Raw genomic sequence first — 25,418 nt, 5'->3', positions numbered from 1 at the left:
GGGCGCCACCCCATAGCCCAGGGATCACCCTGACCCGTGCAGGACCCACCACTGCTCTGTCTCCACTGCCCACATCAGAGCTGGGGGGTGACTGGGGTGGGTGTACCATGGTGGATCCCTGGCAGCCCCGGCAGTTGCCTGGAGCTGTCTCCTCTCTCCCAGCTGCGGCCAGGACGTGGCATGGTGGGCCACAGCGCCGCAGGACAATGAGGAGCGCGGCGTGGCATTACTGGATGTGGCATGATGTCACACAGTATGATGTGGTGTACCATATCATACAATTTCGCACCACACCGTGCCTTATCATGTGGCACAGCATGGTGCAGCATAGCATGGTGTGCCGTGACATTGCGTGGCATGGCAGGACATCGCGTGGCCAGACGCGGCACGGCATCGCACACCGCGCCGTAGCACGCTGTGGCCTGGCTCAGTGTTGCACGACACGGCTTGTCACGACACGGCTTGTCACGACACGGCACCGCCCGTCACTGCAGGGGCATTGTCCCCGCCCCCTGCCCCGTCAGCCAATCACGGAGCCAAAAGCCGGCGTTTGGCTCTTCCCATTGGTCGGTTTGAAGAAGGCGGTGGCCAATAAAGGTGGCGCGGAGGTTGTTGGGAGTGTCAGTTGCTGTCTGAGGGCTCCGCGGTGCTGAGGGGTGCGGGCGCCCTGGGGGCCTGTGAGGGCGGAAGAGAACGGAGCTGTGAGGCGCTGCGATGCAGAGGTGCTGCGACCTGCGGACCCGCTGGGGCGGGTACCTTGTGGGGAGGCCGCGATTCTGTGGGAGTGCTGGACTGGGGGCGGGCAGAGATGGACCTATGGAGAGGGCGCAAGGGGTGGCCTGGGGTGCTGCTGAGGCCTTGGGAGGGAGACTGGGTGTGGGAGGGCGGGCAGTGTGGGTGAAGGTGTGTAAACCAGCGGGAGGTGCCCACAAAACGGGCCCAGGGACGCGGTTTGGGAGAAGGTAGTGTGGGAGGATTGGGAGTGTTATGTTGGTGGGTCGTGTGTCAGACGCATGCTTTTAAGAGAGGAAAAAGCTAAGGTTTATTTTGTACATCCCTTTGTATAGAGTTTTACGATCTATCCCCCTATTGGTCGGTGACAAACTGTTACTCCATAATAATTGGTCAGTTCAGGGAAGGTGTCTATGTGCAGGGAAGTTTTTTGTGAAATATCGTTTTCATTCTACTGAGACAGTTGGCAATTATTGAAACAGGTGCAAGAAACAGTCCTAATCTGTAGAATTCTTTTGCAGGGAAACACGTTGTTTCTTGCCAATCCAGGTCTCATTTCTCACAAAGTTGGTAGCATTCTCACAGCTTATGTCAGGTTAAGTCAGAATTCAGTCTGCGAAGCCTGTACAAGCCTGCTGTTAGCCACCACAAAGGAATGGCTTGAGTGCTGGTGTTTCCCAATGGCTGATGATGTCTCTTCTGCATGGTTTATGAGACTCTCTGAAAACTTTCTCATCTCAGCTCCTGGCTCTGGCATAACAAGCCTTGCTGCTAAAACTTCAGATCTGGAACCAGATCTCGAGGAAAGGGCGATGGGTATCTCACCACTGTTTTTTAATGGCAGCTTCCACCTGCCTTTGGAATATGTTAATATCACAAAGGGGCATTTTCTGTGCATCTGGCAGGAAAAGGTGAAAAGAAGCAGGATCAAAGAGCACAAAAACCACATCAGTCCCTGTTGCCAGGCTCTGGGAAACACCACTAATATAATAGAAATGAGAGAAGATTCATGACCTTTCTTTTTGGCATAGAGCAGCACTTGTGCAGAACAGAGGATGGTCCCCTCACTCTCTAGGCTCTCTCACAGAAAAAAAAACTTATGCAGGCATCAGTCTTCTCAGAGGGCTGAGTTGCTACCCTGGAGCAGAGGGATGGGAAAACTCCACAGCTGGCTGCTGTCAGAGGGCTCCAGTTCTGTGTGGAGGAGGAGGGGAGGACAGAACTGTGGGAGCGGACAGTGGCCTGGTGTCCCACCTTCCTGCTTAGCTGCCGGTGCCTGGACAGCTGCAGGGCTTGTGGATCAGCCACACTGCAGTGAACTCTGGTCAGGATTCTCCAGGCACCACTATGATCTGCAGCATGGCCTCAGGGCAGTTTGGGAGCCTCCAAACCCACTACCTGCCAGACCACCGCCTGCAGGAATCTTTTTGTTGTGTTGTCCGTGGAAGTTTTGTGACAATCTTGGATGTTAATGGCATGTGTTGCTTTTCTGTTGCCACATAAAAGAAGAAAAATGTGGTAGTATTTCTTGACAGGTTTTTGATTTCTGAAAGCTATTCCTAAGATCCTGTGTCTGAGGCAACCAGCAGTGGTTTAAGTATTTAACTCTTTCTGCTTTTCTGATAACCTGTTGGACTTTTACAGACCCTGCTTAAGGAACTGGACTAATCACCTGAATGCACCCTTAGAACCAGTTTCTAAACTCAAGCATGTAAGTAGGAAGCTCTTGAGTCCTTCATGCTTTAAGTGAGTCTGAGGAGAACAGGTCCCCTGTCACAAGTGAGTGTTTTACAGTTACTTAAAGAATCACTGGCAAAAGTATCAGTAAAAGCAGGTTTAGTATAAAAGTGAAAGCCCAACAAAGTTCATTGTCAAACTTTGCTCTGCTACTACTTACTGTATGGTTAAAGTGCATAGAGAAGAAGCAAGCTAAAGTCTCAAATCAAGCAATCTAAAACCAAAACCAACCCAAAAATTATCTGTGTGAAGGCTGGGGAAGTGGGGCAGGGGAAGAGAAGGGTAAGAACAAAAAGGAATAAGGAAGGTCCATTGAGTCACAAGATTCAGAGCAGACTGCCTTGCTAATCTGGGCACTGGGCTGGACCAACAGTTTAGGCCTGAAGGTTTTAACAGCACTTAATGAATAGGTTAAGTGCTGTTAAGTTAAACAATTTAACCAAGGATTCCTATAGAATTTACTGTAGCACAGTAATAACTTGCTTACAGGCCTGACTTTGAAATCTAGAGCTCTTAAGAACCAAGGAAGGCCACATTCATGGAACATTTGCTCTAGCATACTTACACACATACAGACCTAAAGCATTTGTATAAGGTATATATCTGTAAAAAAATTCCCTTCAAATTCAGTGAAGGACTCATGTTGGTGCCTTTGTATCTTCTAAACAGGCAAAGAGTTGAGCCTTGGGGAAGGGAGGTGTCAGCTCAGGCTCTGTTGACATCCTTTGTTGTTCCTCCAAGGGCAGCAAACGTGAGAGTTTGCTGGCTCTGAAAAGCCCCACTGGGAGAGAAATGCTGGTCACAGTCCACAGCAGTCCAAGAGAGCTCAAAGGGTCTCACTTGGGATTCTGCTTATAGGGTCACAAGAGAATGTACTTCAGTAATAATGATTTTTCATCCTGGCTGCAATTCAGATCTGTAACTTGCTTTGAAAACCCCAAGTCATGGTCGTGAGTTCCTGACTCCAAATGGAGGACATACCATAGATTGCTGAATTGCTGGCAATGAGTCAACTATCTATTTTTTGAGGGAGTTTGGCTTAGTTAGGAGCTTCAGTTTGGGAGAGTGATCCTTTGCCCATGTCCTGGTGGGTGTTGTGTTGTTGTTCTATTGACAGCTGGTTTGTCACATGACTGTCCCATGGGCAAGCTGTAAGGGTCTAACCAAGCTGTGCTCTCCTTGGAGATGAGGGCTGCTTTGTCTTTCCAGGTTGACAGGAGCAAGAAGGGTGTTTTTGGGAACGTGATGGCGGGTGCTCAAGAGGATGGCAGGCTTGGAGCCAAATCCGTGCAGCACACTGGCCACACTGTTCAGAAGAAGCCTTCAAATACATCCCAGGGAGCAGGAAGGGTACAGCCAGGGAACATCATGATGCTTCCTGCTTCTACACAGGCTAGTGGCAGGCTCTCACCTTCAGGCTCTGGTCACCTAAACCCAGAAAGGAACCAGAAGCCTGCACAGGAGACTGTCAGTGCTGCAGCAGCTCAGGTGGGAAGTGACCACCCTCCTCCTGGAGCACCTCACTCTCTGAATAAGGGGCTGCAGGGCAGGCTGGTCTGCCACAAGGAAAACTTCGACCCACGAGCCTCCACATCCCTGGAGCCAATCAGAACTTTCCAATCTGATGCAAACAGTCTCAGGAAGACAGGAGTCTTGGCCCACAGGCAAAGTTCAGCTGTAACATCAAGGCCTGTTCTGGGTCCAAAAGGCAGAATTAGTAACCAGCAGCCTAAGGAAGAGCCAGTTGTGGACAAATTCAGGAAAACCCTGTCAGAATCAAAGAACATATCTCAAAATACAAGTATCAGAACTCAGCCATTGCAGCCCTCTGGATTCCTTCCTGCTTCTGCTGATTTGCTACTTAAGAACTCTGGGACAAACCAGGGAAAAACTTCTATGTTGAGGCAACCTGGCAGCACTCCAGGGGGAAGTCTTAAGCACCATGGCCAACCTCCCCCAGCTAGAAGATCTCCCACCAAGCCTCCCACTTTGGGCAAGCCCCAGGGTACCACAAACCTGGAAACCAGCCTGAACCCAGGTGTCACTTTGCCATGGCCAAGGCCCATGGTTAAAGAGGACATGGACAGGAAGGACATGAGGCTGGTACTTCCTGGACACACAGCAGCATGCCAAGGGACAGGTCACCCAAACCAGTCCTGCAGCTGGTTGCACAGCTCCAAAACTCACATACTTGAGGATGGTTTGAGGGGAGAGCAGCTTAAACCAGAACTGCTGAAGGCAAGTGGCATGCAAGCTAGGCGGATTCCAAGGATCCCATCAGCTGCAGACCGTAAGTAAGTGGCAGCTTGGGCCACCTGGGTCTTGTCTCCAGGAAACAGCAGAGTTTAAAGGGTTTGTCTGGGTTTGAGCCAGCACCATCCTGCTGAAAACAGAGTCCAAAGTCTTTTATTGGTGAAAGCTTGTTGGGAGGTTGATGCCCTGAAAAATAAGGGGTTGGGGGTGATGTTGGATAGCACCTTGAGTTCCTCTCCCACTGATTCAGTAAGTGGAAGGAGAGTGTGTGGCCACTCTCAAGGCTTACTCTTGAGAGCGTTTTCCTTGCCCAGTCCAGAACTCAGGTGTGTTTCTGAGACAGATATACTGATTCTTTTTAAGCAGCTGAAGTTGGCTAAAGGGAAATTCTAAGGAAAACCAGCCAGCTCTTGCCAAGCTACTGTCTGGTGGGGTGTGGTAACTATGATCTTTTGGTCTTTGGACAGGAAACAGCTGGAGGAGTGGTTGGCATCCAAAGGCAAGAAATACAAGCGACCACCGATGGCGCAGCTTCAGAAGCAGGCAGTGAAACCATCCTGTAGGAAGGTCAAAGCAAAAGAGAATCAAGAGAATGCAGAGCAGCACTGCCAAGTGATGATCGATGGCATATTAACTGAGTGCCTGAAGCTCATTGAGGAGGTGGGAATGGGAAAGGAGCTGCTTGAATGAGCTTCTCCTCTCCTGGAACACACCAGGGGATGAGGGCTGTGTCCCAGTAGCTGGAGGGGTTGGGAACAAGTGTTCAGTTGCCAGAGGTGAAACACAGGAAAATAAAAGTCCTCATAAAGTTACGAGTAGGCCAAAGGCATGCAGTGAGCTGTGCCAACTGGGAGATTGGAGAGGTACCCTATGAAAAGAGACTGTTGTGGTTTAACCCCAGCCAGCAGCCAAGCCATGCTGCTCATGCAGTCCTCCACTGTTGCAATAGACCTCTCATTAGGGGTAGAAATGAGCCAAGACACACACTTAACTTGAAAAGGGTCCCAGTTTATTCTTCTTTATAGCTTAGCTATCCTGACTGATTACAGCAAGCTCCTACTGTACAGTCCAAATGTAGACTGGTTGCTGGTTATTTCCTGCTGTACTATGACTGCAAGTAATGGCTTGGAGACTCCCAACACAGACTTTCACCTAGCTCGATTATGACTGCAGGCTCCAAGCCCATCAGACCCAGACCGTCCTCACAGAAAATCTTTTGCTAGTAGTAACTCTCTTCCTTGTTTTGTTCTTTGTGTCTCTGGATCACTCCTTCTCCCTCAAGGCTGTCTTTCACCAGGTCCTCTTCCTCAGGGTCCTCCTTGACCAGCCAACCCACTCCTTTTATCACACTTATCTTTATTAGTCACAGCTGTGACCCATTAAGAGCAAGGCTGTTCCTCTTCTTTGGCAATTAGTACAACCGTGACTTACCGGGGGCAAAGTTGCCTGTAATCCCTTCTTCCACACCTACACTCTACCAGCAGGACTGAGGAGAGAATCATAAGGGTAAAAGACAAAGAATTAGTGGGTTGAGCTAAAGACAGTTTCATTGAGAAACCAAAAGCTGCACACACAAGCGAAGCAGAACATCAGCTCTCTGCTTTCCACAACAAGACAGGTGTTCTACCACCTCCAGGAGAGCAGGCCCCCATCACATACAGTATTGACTTGGGAAGACAAATACCATCACTCCAAATGCTCCCCCCACTTTATATACTGAGTATAGGGTCTGGAATATCTCTTTGGTCTGGAGTCACCTCTCCTGGCTGTGTCTCCTCTCAGCTTCCCACACCTCCCCGGCCTCCTTGCCAGTATGGCAGCACAAAAAGTAAAAGAGTCCGTGGCCCTGTGTAAATCCTGCTCAGTAATAATGAAAATAACCCTTAGTTGTGTCTCTGCTGTCGTCAGTGACAATAATGATACCAGCATCAGTCCTTTATTAACTTAAAAGCTCCTCTTTCCCACAGGTGGCTCCACACAGCATTGGTTGCTTCTCTCCTGCCCTCTTCCTTCTGTCTTCTACCTTGCCAGCTAACTCCATCCTGTCCCTTATACAGCCACAGCCATCTAACCCTGTCTGTCCCTTGCACAGCATGGCCAGCAGACTCCCCTCAACCAGCTAACCCACTCTTTTATAACACCCATTCTCTTTGGCTGTTTCCAGTCTTTGATAATTAGCACTGCTGTAATTCATCAGGGGCAGGGTTGCTTGCAATCCATTCTCCTACATCTTACCATAGCTGTGTTTATCTCAAATCCCAAGTACAGCCCCATACCAACCATTGAGAAGAAAATTAATTTTACCCCAGCCAAAGCCAGCATGGCCCTTGTGTATGTCACTGACAGTGTCCTGGAACTGGGCAGTGCAGTCTGCAGCAGCAGCCCAGGCTGATTAAGCCAGCTCGGGGTAGATCCCTGGTGGGTGTCACAGGTTGAGGTATGGCCCTGGTGGGCAACAGTTGCTGGGAGCACTGACCACTAGCCCTGCTCCAGGGTTTACTGGCCCCAAGTAATGCCAGCACTGGAGTTTATCCTTTGACACGCCTCTGGAATACTTGACTCAATTATCCAAGGGGAAGATAGAGAGAGGACAGCTTTTATCTGCCGTGGTTATGTAGGAGACTTGCAAACCCAGACTTTCGAGGCATTCCTCCTGGAGAGTGCTGGGAGCCATGGTCAGGCACAGACTGCTTCCTAGTGCACACACTTGTCTATGCCATGGACATCTTTCTTCAGGCCCTTACCCTTGTCCTTGCAGGGTGTCCATGCAGAGGAGATCTCAGCGGTGCTGTCCCTTGTGCCCCAGGCAGAGAAATTTGCCAAATTCTGGATCTGCCAAGCAAAGATGCTGGCCCAGAGTGGCCCCTTTGACGTGTTGCAGCTGTACAGAGAAGCAGTCGTTGCTGGGGCTGAGGTGAGTGGGGCATGCCAGTTCCATGTGTCCCTGCCTCTGCTCTGGAGGGCTTCCTAGAGTTCCAGGGGCCAGGTTTTAGAATTACATAAGCAGCATTATTCACTGGTGAAAAAGTCCTTTAGAGCTGCCAGTCCTATTCCATGCTGAAGAATGTGCCCATGCAAGGTGGGCACCTGGCCAGCTGTGCTGGGTGCTGATGGATCCCACTAGGCAAAGGGGAATCCTGCAGCCTCTTCCTACTGTCCTCAGCACAGGGTGTTGTGGTGCAGCAAAAGCCTTTTCTCCTATTCAACTGGAACTCTGGTCTCCTTTCCCATGCCAGACCTGCCTTGACCAATGTTCTGCTTTTCCTGCAGCCAATCGAGGAGCTCAGGGAAACTGTTCTCAATATTTTGAAGGATGCAGACCAAAAATTGGAAGGTAACTTGGGTGTTAAGGGGTTGACTGGAGCATGGGCATGTGGGGGCTCCCTGGTGTTGCCAGCCAGGAAGCAAGGTGCTTTACTGTCTGTCCCAGCACCTCACATCCTGAGGAGTGCTGTCAAAGCCTGGAATCCTGATCTGAAAAATGAGACACTGTTACTCTGCCTGGGCTAGGGAGGATCCTGGGCCAGCAAGCCTCTGCAGGCAGGCACCCTGCCCTGGTACAGAGTGCCAAGGTGTAATCCCTCCCCAGTAGCTGCTCTCTGCAACTGGTTTGCTCTTTTCCTCTCCTGCCAGGAGAAAAAGTGGAGGAACCCATTCATTGGAAGCCTAGGAGGTGTTGTCCAGGTGAGAGGCAGCCCATAGCATCGACTCCAGGCCTGGTGGGGAGGCCTGTGACCTCCCTTCCCCTCTCAGTCAAGTTACAGGTTACACCTGTATCCAGGTAAGGCTGAACCTCCTGTTCTTGGTAGCACACACCCTCCATACCAGTGGTCTTCTGCAGGGCTTACTCAAGGCTCTTGTCCTTTCCATAGAGGAAGGGAATTCCTGGAAGGCCCAGAATGGAAATTTCTGACACCTGTGCGGCGCTCCCTACGGATTGAGAGGGCTGGGAGTCACTACCCAGAGATGTTGAAGGACCATGATCCTGTGGTATCATCCCTCAGTGAAATCCTGGATGCTGAGGAGGAGACTTGCTTCATCTTCCGGAAAAACCTTCTGGCTTTGCCAGAAGTGACAGAGCTGGAGGGTTTGAGTTCATATCCCCTCGAGAGCTCCTGAGGGGTTCCCAGCAGGGAGAGGCTGCCTGCCCGCCGTGCTGCCTGGTCCACACTCCCCTGACTGCTCTTGCCTCAGATGTAGAGAGGAGCAAGCCTGTTTTAAATTCTGTTTTAAATTCTGTTTTAAATATCTAAAAACTGTTTTATATCTAAATTCTAGTATCTAAATTCTGTTAAAAATATATTAAAATTTGCAGTAGAGATGTGTGTGGGCTAGTGAGTGGTGTGGAGACACCAGCTATGTCTCCTGGAACTGTGTCCCCCAGGACTGCCCTCAGCTCCTCTGCCATGATACTCTGGTTTTCCTGCTGTAGAATGGTGTCAGTTGGACTGCAATGTTCCAGGCACCTCCCAGTGTTTGGAAACAATGTCCTGAGCGATTTGCTCTGGAACTGTCTTGTGCCCTACCTGGACAGCATCTCTATGTCCCCTACTGTGAGGCATATATGCAGACCTGTGTCTGGAGCCACAGGTGGTAGCAATGGCTCTGCCTGAGGGGCTGAGGGACCTGCAGTACCCCAGCAGCTTCTGTGCAGACCCCGAGACTGACAGCAGCACCAAGGGTTGCAGAGGACCTTGGGGTGCAGCAGACCAGGCCCCCAACTCCTGGACATGGTTGGGGTCTGGGGACAGATGAGCCCTGTAAGTGCACTCAGGCCCCATCTACTCCTGTCCCTGCACTTGGAGCAGGCAGCAGCACGAGGCATCAGGCAAGAGGCTGGTGAGGGGATTGGCAGGTGCTCTCTGCTGTGAACAGTGACCACACAGAGCCCTACTGTCATCCACTCAGCCCCAGCAAGCAGTGGTCCTGGCCCCATCACCCTCTTTCACCTCCTCTCTCCCAACCCCAGCCTTGGTTCAGCATCTCCACTGAGTCATGGATGCTGGCAGAAGTTTGGGAGCAGTGAGCCAGAGGTCTGGCATGGGGCTGGATCCACTCTGTGGAGCACTGCTGGCCTTGGCCCCCTCTTCTGCAGAGGTGGGGATAGCTCAGGGCCACCACCTTCTACCCAGGGGCTTGTGCTTGTCCCAGCTGCTGGACAAGGATTTGGTGACTACCCTTTGCCCCCACCTCTCAGGCGCAGGGACAAAGCAGTTTTCCTTTAAAACAGCTAATTTTATATGTCTGCAGTGCCAGTGTCAGGAGTTTTGAGTATCTTTTATAAATAGAAAAGGGTAGGTAAAAGAAGTGGGGAACAGCAGGTGAGGGTGGTTCCACTGGAACAGCTGTCACCTCCACAGCCCCACCCCCTCCAACCCAGCACTGCAGTGCTCAGGGCCAGGCCCAGAGGCTAAAGGGGCAGGAGCTGCTGGGACCCCAACTGCTGCAGTGGGGCTTCCAGTAATACTGCAGCAGTGGCACTGCCTGTTCACCTGGTGTTGGATGGCCCCAGGCGGGCACTGAGCTGCTGGGAGAGGTATGAGTTAAAGGGGCACCAGGCAAATATGAATTAAAGGGGCAGGAGCTAGCAGGCTTGGCGGGGGGGAGCTCTCCTGGCTCTGGGCACAGTCAGGAGAAGGTTCCAGCTGTCCAGGGACAGGTGTGACAGGGGCCATGAGTCAGGGCTACCAGCCATTCTGTAGCCACCAGAGATGGTAGCTGGCCATGAGTGGTTTCAATCTGGCAGTGCAAGTGGTCCAGGGCCACTGAATGCTCTCCTGTGGGTCTGGCACCGGGCATGGCAGCAGTTGGGGGTGTGCTCAGGCTTCTCCATCATCTTCCTCCTCCCCACTCGAGTCCTGGGGGACCTGAGACAGTGCAGAAGGGGCCCAGTGGGCATAGGACTCCTAGGGCATCAGGGGTGGCAGGACGCCTGTGTCCTTCTGCCCGTCTGTTCCTTGCCACCCACCTGCTGGCCAGGGTCACCATGCTGGGCCAGCCAGGGAGGAAGGGCAGTGACTGTGTCCCCCGAGTCCGGGCGAGAGTGCTCCACTGTTGACTCATGGGCCATCTGCAGGGGTGAGGTGGACAAGGCTCGCAGAGAGAGGCTGGCACCAGCCAGCCGAGGGGTTGGGTGCCCACCCAACACCTCTATCAGCCTCATGGCCCCCTCAGGCAGGGAGGGAAACTGAGGCACAGTGGGTAACCAGCAGGGGCTGGGGGCTGCATACCAGGACAGGGGGTGCCCGGAAGAGGTAACTGAAGGGATAATAGAGGAAGTTGATGAAGGAGGCAGCGTAGAGGTCTGCGTAGCGCATCAGCTGGTTGGCAAATAGTGTCTGACGTGAGCCACAGCGGAAGAGGCTGCCCATCTTCCCATAGCACATGTCCATCTCATGTGTGACTTTCTGTAGATGAAGCAGGACAGTCAGGGCACCCAACGGCCCCTAGGGGGCCCCCACGGAGGAAGTTGTGGCAGGGGGGTGAGCTGAGGTGCATGACAGCCCTGGGTGTCACCTGGATCCGACGCTTGATGGAGCTGATGTCTGGGCGCTCACTACTGCCACTGTCTAAGTGCCTGTAACGGAACAGAGCAGGTGAAGGGCTCACGTGGAGGGTTCCCCACAGGTGCTCCCACCCCTGCCTGTCTCCCACCCTAACCGACTCACTGGTACAGCTCAGCCAGGAAGAGATCCAGGCTCCGCAGCTCCTCAAACAGCTCTGCAAGGGCAACATCCAGCTCAGTACAAGAGCATCACCCACTGCCCACCATGACCAACAAAGAGGGTCAGGGCATGGCCCACTGAGGCAGTTTTGCCATTGAGGGGTGTAGGAGGTTCCAGGCCACCTCCCCTTGCATGGCAAAGTCTGTGTCCCCAACCCAGCACTGCTCACCACTCTTCTCTGTCCAGACCTGCAGCTCACGGGCCAGCTCAGGCACCACCAGAAAGGTGCGCCAGCCCTGCCTCTTCTTGGATTTGAGGATGTCCCCAAAGATGTGGTCCCCCATGTAGAGGATCTCTTTGCCCTTCACACCCAGGAGGTCACACACCACATCTGAGGAGCCTGTGACAGCCAGGGGTCAAGGTGGAGGGGTGGGCATGCCCCCTATGCTGCCCACAGGGCCCAGAACAGAGCCCAGCTGGGCGCTTACCACCGGAGTAGACAGCGCAGTGCTGGAGGGGGCCAGTGTACGTCCCAATGCGCAGCTTCCCCGTGTCCTGTAGGACAAGAGGACCCCAGGATGGGGACACTTATCTGTGCCTGCTTGGTGTCCAACCAGCTGTGTATCTACCTTAGTGCCTAAATAACGCCCACCACCCCAACTAGGCTTGCAGCAGGGGAGAGGTACCCACCGTGTCGACTTGGCGCAGGACAGTGCCCTCAGCAAAGAAGAGGGGCTTGCGGGTGTCCACCACAATCAGGTCGAAATAGGACCTCCAGGGGCGCTGTGGGACGTCAGCCTGTGGATGCTGGGGGGTCAACAAGAGGGTGCTGATGGGCACCCTGCACCCCCCATGGGGACAGATTCACCTTGTCCTCATTGCTGAAGTCAAACAGGTAGGACATGATGGCCTGCAAGGACATCTGGCATCATCACTGCTGCCCCCAGGGCACCTGTGGTTCAACACATCCCCTCTGCCTCCCCCATCCAGGGTAGGCTGGGCCTGGTGGTGGGGGATACGGACATCCCCTACTCACATCAGTGTAGGTGTAGTCACTGTTGGTGGCCAGGAAGATCTTCCCCACCTCCTTCATGCGGCTCAGCAGCAGTGGCACACGGGGCTAGTGAGGGGCAAGTCAGTGGAGGGGAGCATGGGTGGGGGGAGCACAAGGAATTGACTGCGAGGACCAGAGTAGGGAGGGGTCCACAGGGGTCTGTACGACTCACATCCTTCACCACATATTTTTCCAGGTTCTCTAGTGTCTTCTCCTTGAGGCAGCCCTGCAGAAGGGATGGGTGCAGCTGGCCAAAATCTCCCAGGGTGTGTGTGTGGGAAAACCCCAGCACTTTGAGCACCCATCACGAGCAGCCCCCTGCCCATTGCACCCACAGAGAGGTGGACATGGTCCATGGCCTCGCGCACATCCTGAAACATGCTGCGGAAGGACATGAAGAGGTTCCCATGCTTGTAGCCGGTGTCACAGCTGCAACAGTCAGGAAGGGAGGCGGTGAAGGGGCTGCCCTGCTAAGGGAAGCTCCCCCCAAGATTTAACCCCTGTCCAATCCAATACCAAGCCCCCACCCACCACCTTCCTCTTACTTGACATATCTGGAGCAGTTGGTGAAAAAGTCCACGAGACAGGCATAGAGATGGGCCTCTGTGGGGGAGGGGGCTGTGAGATGGGGTACAGGGCAGGAGAGCAACCCAGGATGGTGGGAGGGCTAGGGCAATAGGAGTTCCCACTCACCTGTGAGGTTGAAGAGGGTGTTGAGGATGTGGAAGCGCTTCATGTCATCCCTCTGGATGAACTTGTTGGGGTAATAGTGGAGGATTTCGGCTCTGAGGAGGGAGCATGGAGCTGCACTCCACCCTGAGGGACCCCCAACTTCCCCCTGCCCCAGCAGTGGGAAATTCACAGACTCACCCCTTGAGGAAGCGGAAGCCGTGGGCACAGACCAGCAGGTTCCCATGGGAATCCACCTTCAGCAGGTTCCCGTACAGGGCATCAAACACCAGTCCCCTGCACCACACAGCTGTCAGTGGATGCGGGGCTCATTTCCCCTCCCATCTCTGGGACCCCCTCCACAAACTGACCGGGTGGGGAAGGTGGGGTCATATTTGTAGGCAAGGATCTCAGGAGGGTACCCAATGGCGACAAGGTGCTCCAGCAACAGAGTGAAGGCCAGCTCCTCGTAGTCAGGGGACTTATACACTGCAGGGGGAAAGGGGGATATGGGCAGGGGCTGGGAGGGGATCCCACCACTACCCCACCCTGCCTTAGGGCCCCCCCAAAACGCACTGGCCAAGGTGTAGTCCATGTCAAAGCCAAAACACTTGATCTTCTCCAGCGCCAGGCTCCGGTTGACGAAGATCCTGAGGGTGACCACGGAGGAAGTTACGGGGTGAGGAGAGGTTTAGGGCTGGGGGTGGCACAGAAGAAGAGATGGGGTCGTGTTTCCCTATCCCAGTCGCTGGCCAGTGCTCTGGGAGGGTTGTGTGCACATCCTAGCCCAGGGCCCCACAGCAAGTTACTGGAGCTGCAAAATGGGCTGGGGAGCTGGAAATGGAGCTGGAGGAGGGAGGGGAGGCGGAGGATGTGCAGCGCAGGTAAGGGGGATAGTAAGCCCCTGTTTGGACCTGCTCCCACCCCGGCATGTCTACATGAAACCCAGGGCGTCTCCCCCTTCTCGATACAAGTATCTCTCCCGTACTTGAACCCCGGGGCCCTTTCTTCAGGTCCTGCTCCCCTCCCCATGTGCTCTCCCCAGCTGTCCTTCCCCAAGCCCTCGCCCCGCATCCCCAAGTCCTGCTGCCCCCGTTGCCCGCCAGTCCCTCCGCAGTCCTCAGCCCACCGGTGCTGGCAGTCCCTCCGCAGGGCCCGCGGGTCGCCCTGCCCCGGGCCCCGGGCCGCCGCCGGGCCCCGCAGTCCCTCGCTGCCCATCGCCACCGCCTCCAGCCACCGCCTCCGGCCGCCGCTTTAACGGGGCCCTGCGGACCCGCCCCTCCCCGGCCACCGGCCGGGCCTTGGCCCCGCCTCGGGCAGCACAGGGGGACGGACCGGGGCACCCCGGTGACCCCCAAATGGGGCAGTCATCCCCCCCATGCGGTACGGACACCTCCTCACACGGGGAGTGCTCCCCATGCCCTCCCTGAACGGTGCTCCTCGGCCGTGCCACCCCGCTGCCCCCGTCGTCGCCCCCTTCCCCGGGCCCGGAGCCCTGGGCTGCTGTTTGCGTAGCGGCGCCGGTGGCAGCGGAAAGCGCCCGACGGCAAATCATTAACCGGGGTCAGGGACTGACCTCGCCGCCGCCCCAAAGCCGCCCCGATGGGAGCGCATCCGCCCCGGCCTCACAGCCTGGGGAGATGGAGACAGGATGGAGCGCCCACGGCCCGTGGAACGCAGCGACCCCCGCCCCACGGGGCTGCGTTAGCGGCCCCACGCAGCACATAAAGCACCTCTGGAAATCTGCATCTGTCCGAACACCTCCCCCCCGCCTCCGCCCCAGCACTCCCGGCTGCCCCAACCGAGGTTCTTGCAACACCCCGGGGCCGCTGACGTGGAGATGTAGGACCGGCCTTGACCGAGCCAGGAGGGAGCATCCCAGGGCCCATGGAGGGGCAGTGCAGAAGCTGTTGTCCCAGGGCAGCGGAGGGATGGCCACACGGCCAGACACACACACCCCCCACACGGGGGAGGCAGGGGGCAGGAGCCGTCCCCAGGTGCAGGGCCCCGATAACCCCTGTGTAGGGCTGTTTACATCCCCTCCCCTGATACAGGGGACACGTGGGGCTCTTATCTTTGTCCCCAGCTCCCTCCTAGGGCACAGGGCCAAGGTAGGGAGGGCAATGGGGCAGCACCTGGCCCGCAGCGTATCCCAAATCCCCAGAACCACAGGCAGCACTGGCCTATGAAGGAAATCTTTATTAAGTCCGAGGTAGCAGCAGTGACAGGGGCCGGAGGGCAGCCCCCAGGGCCCCCGAGCAGGATGGTGTCCACAGCACTACAGCAATGGAGGCAAAGCTGAAGACTGCACAGCCTGCAAGAGGGGTACTCCACGACTCCCCAGCCCTTTCCTCCAGGGCAGGCAAGGACGAACCTGTTCTTCCCCCAAGAAATCACTACCAGGGGATCAGCAGAAGTGAGAAAGTGGCCCCCAGTAACTGCTTATCTACAGCTACAGCAGATCGGGGGGGGGGAGGGGGGGGCAGCACCCTGGCAGCACCCCACCCCCCCCATATTAGTGCCAAGACAGTTATATTAAAAAAAAAAAAGAAACTTTAGAGACAGCACTATGCGCAGATGGGCGCAGCCGCCGCCCCACAGCAGGCAGCCCCAGTGGCTTCTCGAGGGAGGACAGCAGTGGGAAGCAGGAGCAGTGGGAGCACTGGTGGCCTCACAACTTTAGGACAGCGAGCTTGAAGACAGCCATGATGGCAGCACTAATGAGGCCAGAGATGGGAACAGTGACGAACCACGCCATGAAGATGTTTCGGAAGAGGCGCCAGTCCACGGCCTTCCTGGAGCGCAGCCAGCCCACTGAGACCACTGACCCCACCTGCCCAACGAGTAAGGGCACAGCTCAGCACCAGAGCAGGCATCTGCACCCCCCAAAGATGCACTCCTTCACCCCCCAGGCCAGAGCCCTGGGTCCTGTTCCAGCCTGTGGGGATCTCACAGAGCACAGGAAGGGAGTGCAGGACAAGGAGTTGCCACCCCAGAGGGGTGGCAGCACTTGGGTTCCCATGGTTTCTTGGCAGAGCCTAGGGGGCCATGAAAGGGGTTTTGTTCTCCCATCATCTCCTAAGTGTCCCAGGGATCCACCTCATGGCCAGGCAGCCGCTGCCACCTCACATTGAGATGCAAGCAGCAGAGCTGGGAGCTGACAGTGGCCAGCGGCCCAGAATGGGGCTTCCCACACAGCTCCACCCTGTGAGCGCCAAGATTTGGAAACTCTGAGCTCACACTGTGCCAAAGCCATCCCCCCACGACCCCTCCTACCTTGCAGTGAGTTGTGCTGATTGGGAGGCCAACATTGGAGGCAATGACCACTGTCAGTGCTGATGCCAGCTCAATGCTGAAGCCACTGCAGAGACAGAAAGCAGATCAGAATTGAGGCACTAGATACCCCAAGAAAACCCCAAAATGGGCTCAAGACAGCTTGGTTCTTCAGACCCCTGGATGAACCCCCCAGGATGCAGCAAGGTGTTGGAGCCACACACACCCCAGTTCTACCACTGAAACCCCCAAGAGAGAAGGGAGCGGCTCCTGGAGCAGAATGCAGCTCTCAGGCTGCCTGGAACCTCCCATCTGCTCCATGGTAGCCCTTACCTGGATGGTGTGATGGGAGTCAGGTCCTTTCCCATTGTCTGGATGACTCTCCTTCCCCAGACCCACAAGCCAATGCAAATCCCTGCACCCCCATAGAGAAGCAGCCAGATGGGAGTTGCCGCTTTGGTAGCCACATTGCCCGTTTGATAGACCAGGAAGAGTGCAACCAGGGGCCCAATGGCATTGCTGGAAGAGAAAGGGGATCTCGTCTAGAGGGCCAGAGGCTCTTGGCAAGATAGAATATGATCTGAAGAGTGATAGAATTGAAGTGTTCAAGGCCAAGTTGGATGGCACATGGAGCAACCTGGTCAAGAGGAACATGTCCATGGCAGGGGGTTGGAACAAGATGACATTTAAGGTCCTTTCCACCCCAAGCTATTTTGTGATTCCATGATTCTGTGAGCACTAGCTCCAGCTAGCAGCCTCCCTGGCTCCCATTAACTCCACTGACCTGACATCATTGCCACCATGAGCGAAGGAGCCAAAGCAGGCCGTGAGGATCTGCAGGAACTGGAAGAGTAGGGACACCTCAGGCTTATCCTGCTCATGCCACTCTTCCAGGGACCTAGTGCTGCCCTTGCGGTCACTGGCACCCAGCTCTGCCTGGGCTGTGTTCAGGTCCACATCTGTAGCTGGGTGTGCATCCGCCACTGCATTGCAGTAGCTCGTGTAGCTGTCCATGCGGACCCTCTTCTTGGTGTCCGCCACAGACCAGCTCAGCTTCTCCCCATCCTCGCTCTCCTTGGCACGCAGAGAGTCCAGGGGCATGCCACAGATGGCCATGGTGTAGGAGGTATAGCTGTTATTGCGCCGCAGGGGCTTGTCCCCTGAGTCCCCCATGCAGTCCCCCATCTTGGCTAGATGCAGCTTGTGCAGCAGCTCCTTGTAGAGGCCGGAGTCCTTGTGCACAGTGTGGTACTGGTACTGCCCACCTGAACCCAGCTGGTGGCTCAGGTGGACCAGGTTGCCATTGGGCAGCCGTACAGCTCCTGCCAGTAGGGACAGCAGGTGGAGGGGTTAGCACCAAGGGTTGCCTGGGGTTGGGGAAGTCTTACCACCTGGATCACCCTCTGCTACTCACCACTGTCAATGCTTTCCTTCAGGTCGAGGCTGGGAAGCCTCTCCTGCTCCGGGGCCTCCTCCAACTCCCCCAGGTTGAAGGAGACCATCCTCTCCTCCACCACTGCCTGGAGGGGGATGGCCGACCCTGCGTCGGCAGCAGGACCCTTGGCATCACTCAGGGGCATCTTGGCCTCCTCTTGCTCCTCCTTTGGGCAAACATTCTTCTCCATCAAGGGGCTTTCAGAAGGACTTGATTTTATCTCTCCTGTGAAGAGGGGCAGCCACCATCAAACCCCTTTCCAACCATTGCACCCAACGCCAGCACAAAGCCCACACCCCTTGCCACTCAGATTTATGGTAGCCAAATAAAATCTACAGCTCCTCCCCATCCTGAACTTTGAAAACTGCTGAACAGTCAGACCTTGTCCCAGGCACAACAGCCAAACCATCTAAGCCAGCTCATCTCCTATTTTTAGGCACTCCCACCCACACTGGGTGTGGTGAAAATCATTATGAGGCTTTTATGTCAGTAATGTCTAGTGCAGAGGTTCCTCTTTGGGCCATGTTTGTCCCATCTCTGTGGGCAGTGGGATGCTCTGGACCCACTTCTGGACAGGCTATGACCCCTGAAAGCTGACAAAACAGCGCCCAGAAGAGCCCAGCTCATCTCCCAGCCCAGCAGCTGCAGACTGGGCTCCTCTCCAGCTTCCACTGGTGGATGACAAACCCAAACAGGAGCTCGTCTCCACCTCCCAAAGGCAGCCTGGTTTCCTGTCCATCCTGGGGAGCCAAACCAGCAGCACCCAGCCTTGAAGCCTGAGGCTGTTCCTCCACCTCTAACGGGAAAAGTATGTTTTCTCCAGGTGAAAACATGAGGTCAGCTCCTTCAGACAACAACCAAAACCACCTTCTTGTCATAAACATGACCATTTCTCTGTCACTTTGTTTGCCTCTAGGGCTGTGGCATCAACCCTTCATCCTGGCACCCAGTCCCAGCAGAAATGTCTCCCCCTGCATGCCCACCTCCTCCCAGGGATGCTGTGCATTGGCAGGGAGCACGTCTGCCAGGCTGAAGAGCCCACCTCACGGGTGGGAATTAAATTAAACAGCTGGAAGATTGTCAAGAACAGCCATAAAGCTGTTAGTCACAGCCCAATTACACCAGCACAACAAGGACAGCCCCTCATCACCAACTCCCAAGGCCCCAGCTTGCACACATCATTGATATTCAGGACCACATGCAGTTCCAAGCACTGCTCTGGAGGCAGAGCTCAGGACTGATCCTTTGGATGCCTTTCAATAGAGTGTTTTGGGTTTTTGGTTGGTTTTTTTTTTTCTTCTACAGGGAAACAATTTCATCAGCTTTAAACTTGTGATCTGCATCAACCAGGCCAAGGATTGCTCAGCAGGTATGAGAAGACTAAAAGTTACAACAGGCACATTGTCTTTTGCCTTATCTCTCCTCTATTAATAGAGTGGGACAAGCTGTCTGATACTGCCCAAAGCTCCAGGAGACATCACCCCACAGATGAGTCAGCCCCAGACACTGCTCAGCAGCACAACAGCTGCTCCTGGGGTGGCTTTGGGTGCCTGGGCTGGGAGCAGACAGAGCCCAGTGTGGCGAGTGCCCCAGTGATTCAAAGCAGGTTAAACCCTGAGAATTCTGTTAATAACAGCCCCACAGCTAATGTGATCTCCTGCTGGGAAGAGAAGTCAGCTGGGCAGAGCATGCCCTTCCCCGAGGATTGCAGAGGAACGCGGTACTTACGGTCGATTTTCTTCTTCATTCTCGGACATACAAAGAACCAGACGATGAGAGCACAGACAACAGCACTCCCCGCCGAAATTAGGAGGATACCCCACAGAGGAAGTTTGTCAAAGCCCAGCACTAGGAAATAAAACAACGGATCTTTGAAAACTTCTGGGCAAAAACCCTCCTCAATATATGACTTTGGTTTTCTCAGGCACAGGGACTCCATCACCTGCAATAGCCCTGAGCTAATCCACCTGCCAGGGAAAAACACTGCTGGGAAGGCTGAAACCCCAGGTATACTCCCCCAGCCAAACCCTGTACAGGCTCCACACAACTCTTGTGTCCTCATTTGCTGCAATGTCAAAGGAAAAAACACTTCCCAGCACGGCTGCTGCAGCCAGTGCTGCTCTGGACAGGACAGGGAAGATTGGGCTGCTCCCCCCAGAGCTCACCAGCCCCTCCAGCTCACCAGCTGCTGGGGAGGGCAGCTCTTCTGCTCCAGGAGTCAATGGAAATTTAGGCTTCATGGCATCTGAGGTAATATATGACCCACTTAGAAGCATTCTCACAGGTAGCCTGACTTTCAGCAGAGGTCTAGCATCATGCAACCCCATGTAGGGCATCAGGTGCTTGTGATAATTCAAACCCTGCATTTGTTGCTGCAGGCAGTGATTTACTGCTCCTGAAGTAGCCCAGACATAGGTCTGCCTGCAAACCCTGTGCTCAAGCACCCTAGAGCTCACTCAGCAGTTCAGAACTCAGGATAAACACAGATTTGGATATGCCAAATGATCAAGTGATTTTGGAGCAGCCCCAGTGCCCCCAGCAGCACCACTGCAGGCCTGTCCTCCTCTCTCCCACGCTGGAGAGCCCAGGGAAGGGAAAGCTGACATCCCTCCAAAGAATTTTCCAGCCACTGTTTACAGAGTAAACCCTGCCAGAGCAAGCACTGCCTGCCTGCATCCCACCTCCAGAGGCTCCTCCACAACAGGCAATCCACGCACACACCAAAAAACAGCTCAGGCCAAGTCATCCCAGCAAACAATGGAGGTGACAGAGCCTCTGGCTCCATGGGCAAATCCAACTGTCCCTGCTGAGCCCTCTCAGTCCTGCTTGCGACCTGTCCCCTGCAACCCAGTATCTTAGTTTGGCTTTTCCAACTCAGCTCAGACTCTGCAGCACATGGGCCAGCTCTTCTGGACATGAGTAACTGGCTTGGTTTTAGGGGCAGGATGAATTAGGAGGCTCAGCCCCATTCCCTGCTCCTGGCCCCACCACCAGCAGCCTGAGGAGTCTCTTCAGCAGTCAGCAGATACCTGAGTTTTAGCACAGGTAAGAGAAGGGAAGGGGAAGTCATGTTATTGGCCAGTCCTGGGAAGTCTAAGGAGAAAGGTCTGGAGGAGTTTAGTTTGAGCAGGTCTCTTTGGTTGGGCAACTACCTAGCCCAGACAGTGCAGGCTAGCCTGCCGCTTTCCGTAACGGGCACAGGCCAGCCGCCTTCTAGGAGATCTCAGCCCTGTAAAGCAAAAAAGGGGTAAATCGTGCATTTAATGGAAGCTTTAGAAAGAATTTCAAAATTCAGGTTCAAGCATTCTGCTGTGCACTTACAGGGTGCCCCAGTGTACATGATGGAGAAGAGGTTGATTCCCACCGTGCAAGCATAGAAGACGGGCAAAGCTCGCAGGCCATTGGGAACAGGATCTGCCTGGAAAACACAGATCAGTGCTGTAGAGAGGTAGACAGGGGGGCTGTGTAGCAGCCAATGAGCAGCTTAGCAACAGATTCTTTCCAGAAGGGGTTCATGCCCTCAGTCACCTACAGATGACAGCTCCATTTATTTACTGCGGGAACAGCTCACAGCCACATGCCCCCAGCTGGGAGGGCAGGAGGGACACAATACCTGGGTCCCACAAGGCTCCCCAGAGAGCTAGGGCAGGCCCAGCCAAGGGTTCTAGCACTCTCAAGCCTGGAAGAATTCATCTCTACTTGACTTCTGAACCCATTCTCCAGCTCCCCAAACTGCCACCTCCACTCACATTTTTCTTTCAATTCCCCAAAAACTTTCAAAGCTTTTACCCTTTCCAGCTGACTTGAACAAAATAAAAAGTCCATTACTCACAAAGGAGCTTATTTGACCACATACCTGGCAGCAAGGCCCTCACCTCAGCAGCAGGAGTGTTTAATCCCCACTGCTTGCCCAGCAATTGGGATTTGGCAGGACAAGCTTTCCTGAATGCCAAGCAGCACAGAGCAACTGGACTGTTCAGCACCAGAACGAAGCGTGACAGGGCCAGCCCCATTTTGGGAGGCTGGTTACACAAGTGACAGTGGTGACGCTGAGCTGTTTTAAAGGGCTGCCAGCAATAAGATTTTAACAACTCCTGAATCATAAAACTTAAAGGAATTTAACCTCTGATACACAGAATAAAATGCTGGAGTTTCTCTGCATTTCTGGGGTCCCAGGTGGAAGCAATGTGGTTTCCCCAGCCACAGGAAGAATTCTGTCCCTCCCCATTGAGGACAGCTATGGCTTTCCATGGTGGATCACCACCTTTGCCAGCAGCCTACCCCAAGGAAAAAAATCCTTACACCAGGATTTTGGAAAAGCCCAACTGACAGCTCAGGTCTTATCAGTTCTGGGTTACTTCACTACTGGAAAACAGGGCTCATCCTGCTGAAGCCAGGCAGGACAACTCCCATGTTTCAGAGGGGATGTGATGCCCCAAAACCACTCCGGAGTGGCCACAGGCCCCATTTTCTGACCTCTTCAACTCCCAAAGGGCTCCCCTGGTGTCAGCACACAGTCCAGAAAGTGCCAGGAGAAGCCCTGGTGACCATAAGCCAACCCACAAGTCCACTGAGTGCAGCCAAGAGCCCCAAAGTGTCAGAAAACAGGGCACATAGCCCTTACCTTACAGAGGATGAGCCTCTGGACGAAGAAGAACAGGATAGCAGACATGATGCCCGAAAGAAGGGGTGAGATGAACCAGGACAACACTAGAAAGTGGGAGGCACAATCAGCATCCTGCTGCTGGAAAAGGAATCCCAGGGACACAGGTCCACTGCTGAGGTGGTCTGGCCAGCTGGACTTACCAATCTTCAGCAATTCAGACCACTTGACACCGTCTTGACCTTGGGCCACCAGTGAGAATCCAATGGTCGCTCCAACAATGCAGTGGGTACCAGAAATGGGAAGCTTCAAGAATGAAGCCATCAGTTGCCATACAGCAGATCCTGGAGAAGAAGCAGCCTACTAAGAAAGCCATCACCAGGGCACCCTGGGACATCCTGCCCCCACACTGTGATCTCCCTGCTCCTTACCGGACATGGCGCTGATTGAACCTGCCATCAGCAGCTGCTGTGTGCCGTTGTACATGTCTACATCAATCAGACCCTTCCGGATGGTCTCACTGACCTTGGCTCCCAGGAGGACAGAGCCCACCGTCTCAAAGATGCTGGCCAGGATGCAGGCCTGCCGCAGGGTCACCACCCCCGAGCCCACAGCCGTGCCGAAGGAGTTAGCCACATCGTTTGCACCAACAGAGAAGGCCAGGACGAAGGCAATGATGAAGCCCAGTACCAACATCCAGAGGAAGTCAGCCATGGGGGCGGTGGGCACCACGGAGGTCGGTTCCATGGCGGGAGCGGGGCGATGGGTTAATAAATTAGGTATAAAATTAAATAGAGGGATCGCTATAGGGCTCGGGTGGGCTGCGACGTCCTACGGGCCCGTCGGTCGCAGGGGCTGGGGGCTGGGTGCCGCGGCATGGTCCGCGCCTCTCTTCATCCTGCGGGAAGGACAGAGCTTAGCAGGATGAGCCCCGAACACCGGCCCTTCCCGCCGCCGGTAACGGCCGCTCCCGCGCGCGCCACCGCCCCCTCCCGCCGCCATGTGCATGCGTGTGTGTCCGCCCCTGCCCGTCACCTCCGCTCACCGGCTGGGCCGCGCCGCGCTAACCAGGAATCCCCAAGTGCGGTCCCGCCTCGCTGCCGCTTCGGCCCCGCGCCCCGCTGCACTCACAGCACACAGCAGCCCGTCACGCCCGCCCCCGCCGCCCAGACTGACGCGGCCACAGCGCCGGGCGCGCTTTAACACCGCCCTCCGCCCCCCGTGACCCAAACCCCGCCCCGCCGCCGGGGCCCGGCTCCGCCCCCGCCGTCCATTGGCTCGCTCGCCGAGCGGCCCCGCCGTGATTGGGCAGCGCCGAGCACGCGCCCGGGGCCAGCCCCGCCCCGCCGCGCCGCGCGGGCACCGCGCCTGAGAACCACGTGCGCGCTCGGCGTCCCGCGGGGTGGCGGCACGGCAATGATATAGCCCGGCCCGGCCCGGCCCGACAGTGGGCTGACTCGACTCTGGCACGGCCCAGCACTGGTGTGGCATATCCTAACCCAGGTGTGTACTCTGGCGTTGTCTGGCTCAGCCCTGCACGGGTGTGGCCTTGACGAGCTTCACGCACATTTGGCACGGCTTGGTATCGATGTGGGCTCTGCTCCTGTGTGTCCCGGGCGCAGGCCAGCACGTGTGAGAGCCCAGGCTGGGCTTTAGCACAGCCCAACACACTTGGTATGGGTGTGGGTCTGGCCCACTTGTGGAACGGCTCTGCTCAGCTCCAGCATGACCAGCCTGTGCCAGGCACAGCAACAGTGCTGCACCAACCTGGGCAGGCGCTGAGCTGCTGACCACTGTGCTGGCATTTCAGCTCTGAACTGACATCATGCATGGGCCTTGTGCCCTCACTGGTTGAGACCAGCACCCAGCAACAGCACCAACCCAGGAGTGCTGACTGGCCTCAGTAAGGGCCACACCTGGGGACTTGAAATCAGCATCAGCCATGGCAGCAGCATCCAGAGCTGAGTGGCAGCTCAGGGGATCCTGCAAGGCCCCAGGAGATTCCCAGGAGGTCCTGCTGGGTTTCCCCCAGCACCTCCAGCCTGGGTGACACAGGCAGGGGTGAGCCCCTGCCCATGGCTAGTGCACAGCCGTCTGTGAGCATGTGTGCACAAACAGCCCCATGTGCACATGCCCACGTGCCCTGAGCAGGGTGAGCTCCAGTGCCCATTCCCATCTTGGGGTGATCATTGCCTAGCAGGAACCACGGCTCAGTGCTCAGAGGCCACAGGCAGCCCCAGGGCAGCGGATCAGCCGTCACGGGAAGCTGGGCTGTCTGGCCAGGGGTTGTGCCATTGCACAGGTCAGCGGCTGGGGGCCGGCCACAGCTGGGCCATTGCACGCCATCGCGTCATGGGACACTAGTGACAAAGGGCTGCAAATGCCACCTGGTGTGGGGAGGAAGTGGCCAGGGTGCCCCAGCCCTGCTGCATCACTGCCCCTGCGTCACCCGGCCAGAGTCCGTCCCGTGTCCCCATGGGCCCTGTGTCCCGGGCCACGTGCAGCGCTGTGTGTGCAGAACCACAGCACAGGCTGGGCTTAGGGGGTAAGGAAGAATGTGTACCTGGGGCCTGGGGACCCCTTGCCACTCTCAGCTTGCCAAAGGAGTAGGAAGGGCTGACCCCACACGTTTAGGCTGTCCCCACTCCACATTCCTGTCACCACTGGGTGTCCCCATTTCCCTAGGTTCGAGAATTGGGGAGGAAACTGCGGCAAGAGTCCCTGGATGAAGCTGGGAAGATCCATGTTCTGGGCCCCCAGGTCCTATAACCCTGTACCCCCAAAGCTGAGAAGGGATCCAGGTGTGTCTACATACCTGCAGTGGTAGAGGCAGGTCTGGGGAGCAGTACTGGCATACAGGGTGCAGCACTGAGTATTTGGGATGCAACACCAAATATGGGGCACAGCACAAAGTGTGCAGGTGTGTGGCCAAGTGTGGGAGGGTGTAGCACTGAGCAAAAGGGAGTACAGAGCCTTGCACATGGGGAGCAACATTGA

At 55.5% G+C, this 25,418-nt stretch overlaps 3 protein-coding genes across 6 annotated transcripts; 1 reads left to right on the top strand and 2 right to left on the bottom strand.

Annotated features, from left to right (window-relative positions):
- The first annotated feature begins 607 nt into the window (after positions 1 to 607).
- LOC117007841 (cytoskeleton-associated protein 2-like) lies at positions 608 to 9,041 on the top strand. Of its 4 annotated transcripts, XM_033081256.2 has the most exons (8): positions 608 to 752; positions 2,377 to 2,443; positions 3,679 to 4,763; positions 5,190 to 5,382; positions 7,481 to 7,636; positions 7,993 to 8,056; positions 8,356 to 8,503; positions 8,595 to 9,041. In XM_033081256.2, the coding sequence occupies exons 1-8, from the start codon at positions 715 to 717 to the stop codon at positions 8,839 to 8,841; spliced, it is 1,998 nt and encodes a 665-aa protein (XP_032937147.1). In that variant the 5' UTR covers positions 608 to 714; the 3' UTR covers positions 8,842 to 9,041. The 4 variants fall into 4 exon arrangements, with proteins under 4 accessions (XP_032937147.1, XP_032937144.1, XP_032937146.1 ...); XM_033081253.2 differs by lacking the exons at positions 8,356 to 8,503; positions 8,595 to 9,041 and having other exon boundaries at positions 3,655 to 4,763; positions 7,993 to 8,350; XM_033081255.2 differs by lacking the exons at positions 8,356 to 8,503; positions 8,595 to 9,041 and having other exon boundaries at positions 609 to 722; positions 7,993 to 8,350.
- Positions 9,042 to 9,980: 939 nt separating this feature from the next.
- LOC117007843 (cytosolic purine 5'-nucleotidase-like) lies at positions 9,981 to 14,328 on the bottom strand. Its single transcript, XM_033081257.1, has 18 exons — positions 14,240 to 14,328; positions 13,687 to 13,760; positions 13,482 to 13,599; positions 13,312 to 13,407; positions 13,135 to 13,226; positions 12,987 to 13,044; positions 12,777 to 12,870; positions 12,614 to 12,667; positions 12,424 to 12,507; positions 12,256 to 12,297; positions 12,078 to 12,185; positions 11,876 to 11,942; positions 11,617 to 11,787; positions 11,391 to 11,442; positions 11,239 to 11,299; positions 10,953 to 11,129; positions 10,691 to 10,792; positions 9,981 to 10,589 (listed from the first exon to the last, which is right to left on the bottom strand). Exons 1-18 carry the CDS (start codon positions 14,326 to 14,328, stop codon positions 10,542 to 10,544), a joined length of 1,587 nt encoding a protein of 528 aa, XP_032937148.1. The 3' UTR covers positions 9,981 to 10,541.
- Positions 14,329 to 15,289: 961 nt separating this feature from the next.
- Positions 15,290 to 23,574, bottom strand: LOC117007891 (sodium-dependent phosphate transporter 1-like). The gene is made up of 11 exons (XM_033081336.1): positions 23,467 to 23,574; positions 22,853 to 23,319; positions 22,625 to 22,765; positions 22,443 to 22,528; positions 21,140 to 21,236; positions 19,547 to 19,666; positions 17,798 to 18,043; positions 17,168 to 17,705; positions 16,717 to 16,902; positions 16,387 to 16,471; positions 15,290 to 15,943 (listed from the first exon to the last, which is right to left on the bottom strand). The coding sequence occupies exons 2-11, from the start codon at positions 23,166 to 23,168 to the stop codon at positions 15,782 to 15,784; spliced, it is 1,977 nt and encodes a 658-aa protein (XP_032937227.1). The 5' UTR covers positions 23,169 to 23,319; positions 23,467 to 23,574; the 3' UTR covers positions 15,290 to 15,781.
- Positions 23,575 to 25,418: the final 1,844 nt, after the last annotated feature.

This window comes from Catharus ustulatus, chromosome 27 (genome assembly GCF_009819885.2).
Source record: "Catharus ustulatus isolate bCatUst1 chromosome 27, bCatUst1.pri.v2, whole genome shotgun sequence".
Classification (NCBI taxonomy): Eukaryota; Metazoa; Chordata; class Aves; order Passeriformes; family Turdidae; genus Catharus; species Catharus ustulatus.
This window is presented reverse-complemented; position numbering and strand designations above follow the sequence as displayed.